At 44.8% G+C, this 9,212-nt stretch overlaps 1 protein-coding gene across 3 annotated transcripts; it reads left to right on the top strand.

Moving 5' to 3' along the window:
* Positions 1-1,159: 1,159 nt before the first annotated feature.
* NFYB (nuclear transcription factor Y subunit beta) lies at positions 1,160-8,938 on the top strand. Of its 3 annotated transcripts, none has more exons than XM_061562780.1 (7): positions 1,160-1,295; positions 5,391-5,494; positions 5,944-6,083; positions 6,463-6,660; positions 7,252-7,336; positions 7,797-7,876; positions 8,004-8,938. In XM_061562780.1, the coding sequence occupies exons 2-7, from the start codon at positions 5,401-5,403 to the stop codon at positions 8,034-8,036; spliced, it is 630 nt and encodes a 209-aa protein (XP_061418764.1). In that variant the 5' UTR covers positions 1,160-1,295; positions 5,391-5,400; the 3' UTR covers positions 8,037-8,938. The 3 variants fall into 3 exon arrangements, with proteins under 3 accessions (XP_061418764.1, XP_061418763.1, XP_061418762.1); XM_061562779.1 differs by having other exon boundaries at positions 6,463-6,663; XM_061562778.1 differs by lacking the exon at positions 1,160-1,295 and adding an exon at positions 1,796-2,396 and having other exon boundaries at positions 6,463-6,663.
* Positions 8,939-9,212: the final 274 nt, after the last annotated feature.

The following is a 9,212-nucleotide window of genomic DNA, read 5'->3' as shown; positions in this document are numbered from 1 at the left end:
TGATTTGAGCGTGTGGGAGATAACCCCTGGGCGGTGGGGAGCCAGAGGGCATTGGCACGGGGGGGAGGGGGGGGCAATCACTCGATCGGCGGCCGAAGAGGACGGGGGGAGTGGAGGGGGTGGAGGTCGGCCCCCACAATAAACTTGCCCATTCTATCTTCCGGTGACCCCCTGTATTGCAAGCCCAATGTGCTATTACACCATGGACACATGCTTTAGGACGGTGAGAGCATTCAATTATCTTAATTGGGAGTGGCTGTTATGGGGGAGAACGGAATATTTATGCAGGGGGTTTGTTTTTAGCAATGACATGATCCATAATTTCCCTTTTGAAGCGTACACTATATCCCATGAGTGGAAAACACATATCTCTCTAAGCTTTTAAATGTAGTTTCTGTCTGTGCGTATTTTATGCAGTTTTTTCCACATTTTTTGGTTTGCAATTTTCTGAATCTCTTTATTTCAAATGCACCTTGTGTCTGGCACCTCGAGATGTACTGCGTGGGGTATAAACAATACGTCGTGACAATAACGATCTTCCCGATTACAGCAACCTTAAAGCGCCTTCGTATCAAAAACTCCACAGCGTAAACACGTGTAGTCTCCAACTCTTATTACCCACTCTCTCTACTGGCCTATTTAAGTGACAAGTAGGGCCATTGCCCGAAACGTCGTCTGTTATATTTACTTTCAAGGCCACACACACAAACACGCGCGCGGCGTTGATGTTGCAGCTGCATCCCAAGCGCGAGGGGAGCGTGGAAGACCCCAGCCGGAAGTTGTCGGCTGAGCGGAAGTTGTGGGGGTGGGGAGTGAGTGAGGCGGGGGGGATGGCGGGGGAGGGGGGATGGGTTGGGGGTGGGGGGGAGGTGGGATGACAGGGAGGGGGGATGGGTTGGGGTGGGGGTAAGGTGGGATGACGGGGGAGGGGGGTTGGGTTGGGGTGAGGGTGGGGGGGATGGTGGCGGTGGGGGGTGGTGAGAGTGGGGAGGCAGAGGGGGATGGGAGGGGCATAGGGCGGTGGAGGCGGGGTAGGGAGCAGAGGGGGAAGGGAGGGGGTAGAGGAGGTGGCGGGGGAGGGGGCGGAGGGGAGGAGGGTGGAGGGGTGGGGGGCAGAGGAGGAAGAGGGTGGGGGCAGATCGGTTTGGGGGGGGAGGAGCCTCGCGTTCCGGATGTGACACCGCGCCGGACGTGACGTACGCGGGGCTCGCGCCGACTGGCTCGCCTCGCAGCCATCTTCACCAACCAGAGGCCATCTTGAGGCAGCCAACCGCCGGCCGCTGCCGCCGAATAAGGTTTGTCGCCTCTTGACCAATGATTGTCACCGCCCGCTGCCGCCCGAGATGCTGCTGCTGTTGCTGCTGTTGCCTCTGCCGGAGCTCGGCCTCGGAGGTGGAGGCGGCAGCAGCGGCGGTGGCAAGGGCCGCGATGCTTTGTGCGGGCGCGCTCCCCGCGTGTGCTGCCAGCAGAGACAAGGGGGGGGCAAGAGCTGAGCGAGGGGCTGGCGCTGTGGCCTTAGCGGCGGTGGTGGATGTGGTGGTGGTGATGGCAGTGTCTGTTGTTGTTATTGATGGTGGTGTGGATGTGGTGATGATTGTGGTGGTGGATGTGTTGATGGTGGTGGCGTTGGCGGGAGTGATGGTGGAGGTGATGGCACTGTTGGCTGTATTTTTGGTGCTGTTTGTGATTGATGGTGGAGGTGATGGCACTGTTGCCTGTATTTTTGGTGCTGTTTGTGATTGATGGTGGAGGTGATGGCAGTGTTGCCTGTATTTTTGGTGCTGTTTGTGATTGATGGTGGAGGTGATGGCAGTGTTGCCTGTATTTTTGGTGCTGTTTGTGATTGATGGTGGAGGTGATGGCAGTGTTGCCTGTATTTTTGGTGCTGTTTGTGATTGATGGTGGAGGTGATGGCAGTGTTGGCTGTATTTTTGGTGCCTTTGTGGTGGATGGTGGTGACGGCGGTAGCGATGATGGTTGTAGTGAGTTGGTGCAAGTTGTGGATGTTAGTCGTGGTTGGTGGTGGTAACGGTGATGTTTGCACGTGGTGGTGGTGATGATGAGAACAATGAAGCCACGGTGGTTATGGAGGAGTTGATGAGTGTTGGCGAAGGCGATGCATGTGGTGGTGGCTGTAGTGATTGGCGGTGATGATTGGTGAATGTGATGCAGACGATGGGGCTCGTCTGTCGTGGCAGTGATAATGGTTAAGAGATGGTGAATTGTTGTGTAGGTGACAAGTGATAATAGGGCTGGCAATTGCAATAATGATTAATGTGGTTGTGATAGTGTTGAAGCTCATTCAGACTACGTCTTTATGCCTGACTACTGAGACGAATTCACACTGAGAAGAGCTCTTTAGTGATGGTGATGGATGCACCTTGGCGATGATTACGGTAACAGGTCTCCCTGTACTTTTATATTCAATCGTGTCTTCCCTGTGCCAAACTTAAAGACGCAGACAAAACATTGGCCGATGTAAATGATCGGACTGATTTGAGCCTGGTTATACAACGTCTATAGCTCTAAATAATATCACTGTAGAGACTTAAGAATTGCGGGATTGAAGTAGCAGTATTGTCACTGGGGAGAGTGATCGATTTGATGTTTTCCCGCCACAAAGGAATTTCAAACTCGTGTATTTGCCAGCGTATACCCGTCCCCCCCTATCCCTTAAATTCCTCCCACATGCAATTATCCAAACACCCCAATGCAGCACTCTCCTGGGACTCGGCGATATTTATTTGGGTAAAACAAAGCATTTATATTCTTGATTCTTTCGGTAAAGTCACGTAGAAGGGAAATGATAAAATAATAAAATATAAAACAATAAAAATTGCCACGACGTTTCGACTGCACAGGAAGAAAAAATTCTTGTGTGGATTTCACACCTGATGATTATTGTGTTGCAGTCGAAACGTGAGAATTTTTATTTTATTATTTCCCTTTTACGATGACTTTACCGAAAGAACCACGAATATGAATCCCTGCAGTCACGAAAGCTTTAAATCAAAATTCAAAAGGGCATTGTTCACTGAATTAGAGCCCCCTTTGGTCTTGATGGTCGCTGAGGCTTGGCACATCGGACACAGATTGACTTGAGTATTTTGCATGTTCAAATTTTTTGTTGCTGACACGATTAGAACTATTAGTTTTATGAGTTACCTTCAGTAACAATGATCACGAATGCGTAATCCCCAACACTGGCTCATGGATGTAAACTTAACTATGTGTTACTTCCCACCCTCCTTTCAAAGTAAAAGGGGGGCTTGATAACGTGAAAGTAAGACTTGCCGTCTGCCCATAGACCTTGTGCAGCACTCGGTCAATACCTTCCAGATCAAGGCCTTTGGGGCCATCCATTTAGTACGTACGCATGGAGGGGGGAGGGTTAACCCCAATGCGTACGCTTGCGTATGGGGCGTCTACTGACAATGTACGTACGCATAGGAAACGGGTGGAGGGAGCCTCGATAATAATTATAATTTGTCTAAATTGGCCTTGAAATGAGCCACAGTTCAGTGTCTCCAGCTGTCAGACAACAAGTACTAACTAGCGGGAGAAGTAGGCCTGTGGGAGAGGTGTGTCACTTGTATGCCACCGTACCCCTTGACTGCAGCTATCACGCAGCTCGGCAAAATAAGTGGCCAATGTACGCAACTTCATTCTTTAATGCAGCCGGCGGTGGACTATCTGTTTGCTTAAACACGTTAATATTATTAATCCTTGATCGTTTCTGCGTAGATTAAATATCGTCAAACGTATGCACGCAGGTGGGGGGGGGGGGGAGTCAAGTTTTGACAGATTTTTGCGTACGTACTAAATGGATAGCCCCTTTCCACGTACATGTAGTTTTAGTTTCCTTACGTAGTTCACAATCATGCTGGACCTTGACTTGTGATAATAAAATTAAACATTTTGATAGCAGTGATATCCACTAGTTCCTATCTCAATAGGTTATTTTCCCTAAGTGAGGTCACCATAAAAGACCAGTTTCAAAATGTATGTAAATTGATTACATACTACTGTAATATGGTGAACCAGGTCTCTCCTGTATTTGAAAATAATGGCATTACAGTCCCACGTGATTGTGTAATTGACTCGCAATCCATTAATGATCAGAGCACTTTTTAAGATAACATCTGTGTATGAATTGTGTTTGTGTTATGGCCTTGGGTCGTGAACACGGTGCAACGATTCGAAGGGCTACAATTCGCACCCACGATCTTAACGCGCACAACAAAGCCAGTGACAACTGTTTAGGTGATTTGTTCCAGACACAAGTGGGACACCTGGCACTCTTGAGAGTGAGCCGACTTACTGTTGTGTGTGGGTCTGTGTTGTGAGCAATGGGGCTTGCCAGCCAGAGAACATGTCGCGTTTCTTCACGCAAGGCGCACACAGGACAAATCCCGATTATTAAAAGTTTAAACGTCTTGACGAGATATTCACCATATCTTCCAAGGGTAATTTAGCATGGTGCGCTATCCTGTTGCTGTTCAAGATTAGCACATGGGGGGTGGGGGATTTAAAATAGCCCTACTGACATTCATTTTGACTCGTATTACTGTCTTATTAACAGAACACTGACTGCCCCTTGCGTATAGAATAGTGAGCGAATGGTGGTGCAGTAGTTAAGACGCTGTATTGTGAAGCCAGCTATGCTTGCTGGCCATGAAAGATATCAGTGGTGAGGGATATCTGAACCTGTTGTGGGACTCCCATTCACTGATCAGCGTGATAAAGTATCGTCAAAATATCCACCACGACCAAAACGATGTCGGGAGGCCTCTTGAATTGACAACGTGAATCATACCTAATATTACACGACAACACAATTTTGCTTGCTGGCTCCTGTCTGGATTCCCGACTGGTGTGCAAGTGTGTGTGCAACACGCACAAACCCAGCTCATCCCATGCAGTTGAGTCGGGTTCGTGCATGCCAACGTCACGCCTCCGCCACCAATCCTGCACCCCGACCATGGATCTCGCGCAAATGTGCGGGATATGCTAGCATACTATCATAATATGCTTGATTAGAAAAATAGGTTGGCTGGCTGGAGGGATGGACTGTCATGTTCGAAGGACGTGCGAGCTGCAAGTTTAATGAGTAAAGAATGCGCTCCCCACGCCATGTGGGTCATGGCTTTTTATCATACTTCACGCTGATTAATGCGGGTTGGTTAATGGGGGACGACAGTATTGGTTCCGATGTCACTTGTCACTGATGTTAACCATGGTAGGAATTTTTGATAACTAAATTATTATATAACCAGCTATTAAATCTAACCCATTGATTACGTTATGAAACGGAGCATTGTTGTATTACTATTGAAATGATTTGTTCCGAGATAATATAAAAAGACGATTGAACTTTGTACTCTTTGTAGTTGTTTAGGGATGGATGCAGATGGCTCCACCACAGATGCTTCCCAGCTGGGGATCACGGGGGATTACATCGGAGGAGGACACTACGTGCTCCAGTCCAGCGATGGTGAATATGCCTGTGTCCTATTAACACTAAGTGGTTTGTGTGGAAACCACTGACAAATGGACCATGATGACCAACAATTCCTTTCGGGCAACAATGTAATGATTCAAATTAAATTGACTGCACTTTGCTTTATAGAAAGAAACAATGTTGTCATAAGCTTTTTATACTGTAATGCCTGCATTTAGAGTTGTCAGGATGCTGATATAAGTTAACGTACATTGATAATACGTGAGCCCTGATGGGAGATAAGTTTCCACTTGGCAAACAACACAGCTAAGCAATTGCCACATAATATGTCATTGCTATTGCAACGATCTATAAAGACGGTATAAAAAGGGATACATCTACTTTGAGATCAATTAAAGTGGTATTTTTAAAGGGAGGGAATTGTATAATACAGGGCAGAGAGAATATTAATTGCTTATTTTGGTGGTATTTTAATTAAAAAGGTGACGCTGAGGGTAGCCTGGCGAGTGGCGATCACGATGAGAGCTGTGGATCGAAAGACCCGTATCGCGAGCAGGACATCTACCTGCCGATAGCTAACGTGGCCCGGATCATGAAGACCTCCATCCCATCCTCTGGGAAGGTTTGTGCATATTTCCTAGATTCTACGTAACAACGACCACATAAATACACGTTTATTAACCAACTGACCAACGCATGAGCATTTTCCACAGTTACGCAGTGAAAGCATCACTCGTCTTTTCCACGTTATGAGGAATGTATTTATTAAGTCAAATTGTGATGCCATGAATTGTCATGATTGCGAGTCATTATTTGAAATTAGTTTTTTTCTCTTATTTGGCCTTGCTTCTTCGATGGTGTAAAAGTTGTATTTACATGCAATTATCACGAATGATCAAAATCTATACTTGCATGCATGGTTTGTTGCATGTTGTCATTATTGCTAAGAATCCGTTCTACTTGATAATTTGTCTCCTGACGGGGACTGCGTTTGGCTTCAGATTGCAAAGGACGCCAAGGAATGTGTGCAGGAGTGTGTGAGCGAGTTCATCAGCTTCATCACGTCGGAAGCGAGTGAACGCTGCCACCAGGAGAAACGCAAGACGATTAATGGGGAGGACATCCTCTTCGCCATGTCCACCCTCGGCTTCGATAGCTACGTCGAGCCGCTCAAGCAGTATCTTCAAAAGTACCGTGAGGTAGTGCTCTGGCAACTGTTACCTCAATATACACCCACAAGCATGCACATTTGCAATCATTCCTGGACTTTTGCATGCCATAGAAACGTTTGCACAAGTAATATAACTTTGTCCCGTATAATTTTATACTGGTGGAATGATGATATTACACTGAGATGGACAATGTTAGTCTCTTGTTTGCACATTTGTAGATGTTTGCAGCACACACATGATGACGTAGTAGTATGAACACATGCAACTCTTCAAGAACAGAATCATAGGCTTATTAAACGTTTTATGAAAATGCCTAAATATGCTACCAGAGGGAGGTGAAAAAGTAAGTGATATTTTGACGGCATTACATAATGATTTCATGTACTGCCTTTTGGTCAGTTTACTGCTTGATGTGAGCCATCTCACACCATGTGTGTCATTGGGGTTGTTTCACCATGCTGGTCAATGCGGGTTGGTGAAAATGTAAATGCAGTATGTAGAATGAATCGGGTTTTTTTCTCATGGACGATTTAAAATTCAAGGTGTTAAACGGACTCCAGACGAGTGCTAATTGTCTCTGTTAAATAACGCCTGGTATTGTCATGTGATTGTGTGCAGTCAATGAAGGGTGAGAAAGGAATCAATGCGACTGTGGTGACCACAACAGATGCCATACCCGAAGAGCTCACAGAGGAATCTTTCTGTAAGCCCAGTTCTTGTACTGAATACTGTGTGCACTGTACTAACTTTGGCCCCATTGTAAGATTTACACGACAGATTTAACGGCACATTCAAATTTTAACGGGATGTGTCGTTCTGTTCCATGAAGCCTGGCTGATTTTTTGGGGTTGGAGTTATGTAGCACATATTGGATGTCTGTTTCCTCCCAGGATATAGTAATCTTTCCCGTGTGTGTAAAATATTTGGGCATCTCTTTATCCTGAAACGTTAGAACTTTGATGTGAAAAAGTCTTGAGACATATTGTACATTCCAGATCAGCTGAATAAGATTTTAATAAAAAAAATGTATTATGGGGATTGGAATATTTGTTACAGTGATTATACATCAGCTATTGTTGACGTTTTGTGCTTAGCTTTTTCTCAGTATGTTGTTATATTCTTTTGTAATGTATGCACTTTGTAACCTGTAATTTTATTTTCAGCGGGTCCCCTTGCCACTAGCATAATTACCGCAGACGGACAGCAACAGAATGTGATGGTCTACACAACGGCGTACCAACAGGTGATGTCGAATGCGCATTTCGATACATCTTACGTCTTAAACAACCAGGTGATTACTTGCAGAAATGTTGCGAATATGGTACAACCGACTTAATAAATAATCTATGGTGCAAATGTTTTCCCAACAGATTCCGGGAGTACAGCCAATACAGTTTACTTGAGTCGGAGGCTGATGAGCCAGCACAGGGGGTGGTGTGGACCTGTGGTAGGAAATGTACCAGATGTTCTTGCTGCGTGTCCAAGAAAACTGGGCAAAATCCCATTTCAGGCTCGAATTGTACTTTTACAGCTGTTGGTATCACATTCACTGTGTTAAATTGAAACCATGTATATTTTTTTTAATGTACATTATTGATATTAACCATTCTCGTACTGCCAGTTTTTCTATGCAGAGGAAAACAATGTAAAGTTGTTGGAAAATTCAGCAGCTGTTTTATATTTTATTTACTGGAGCTGCACTGAAACCATTTCTTTTCACATCACAGTTAATGGTATCTTGATGAAAGTCACAACTTTTTGCATGAACATCACTGCTGATCGAGGTCACCATGTGTAAAAATTGTGGTTTATAATAACTTTAATATCAACCAGTTTATAATTAGTGTATTTTATCTTGTAGGTATGGGCTTCTAAAATGACATCAATTTATTATCGATGGTGCAAAACCTTTTATATACTGATACAATGAAATAATCTGTGCTCTTGGCTACAAAAGTGAAAAATAACTTTCTTAAATGTTATTGTCTGAAAAGTTTTCACACGTGCAAAAATCGAGAAAATATAAATGTAATTGAGCGTGCTGCTTTGCAACACGTGGTCATTGAAGTGTTACATCTAATTGAGTAGCTTGTTACAAGGGTACTTTTATTTGTTGCCAAGGTACCTTTTTATAGTCCTGAATTCTGCTATGCAGACCACTAGTATTTCTGAAATTATTTTTTTTAGTCATTTGTATAATTTCTCCGGTGTTAAAACCTGTAGCAAGTGTTTATATGTTTATTTTGTTCCAATCCTGGACATTCCTGTTCTATTTTTCTGTTATAATAAATGTTTGTTTACTTTGCTTGTCATATTTCAAACTTTGTATGCACTTCAACATTCTAAGTCCTTGATGTCCTAGTGTATCTGACTTGCAGTCATGACTAGCTTGTGGACTTGCCTACCTGGCAAGCCAGTCGTGTTTTGAAACGATACGTGAATAATTCGACCAAAATTCCTGTTGAAATGGAACTGGATTCATTAGGGGCACACTAGCTTATGGCCATTGGGGTCGAGTCTGTATGGTCGTTCTTGGATGTATGACAACCACGCAGGTTAGAAACTGCGCAACGCCGTGG

This window comes from Lethenteron reissneri, chromosome 30, assembly GCF_015708825.2.
Source record: "Lethenteron reissneri isolate LAM-NWPU_2019-01 chromosome 30, ASM1570882v1, whole genome shotgun sequence".
Taxonomy (NCBI): Eukaryota; Metazoa; Chordata; class Hyperoartia; order Petromyzontiformes; family Petromyzontidae; genus Lethenteron; species Lethenteron reissneri.
The sequence above is the reverse complement of the archived record's forward strand: the minus strand, read 5'-3'. Positions and strand labels throughout refer to the sequence as shown.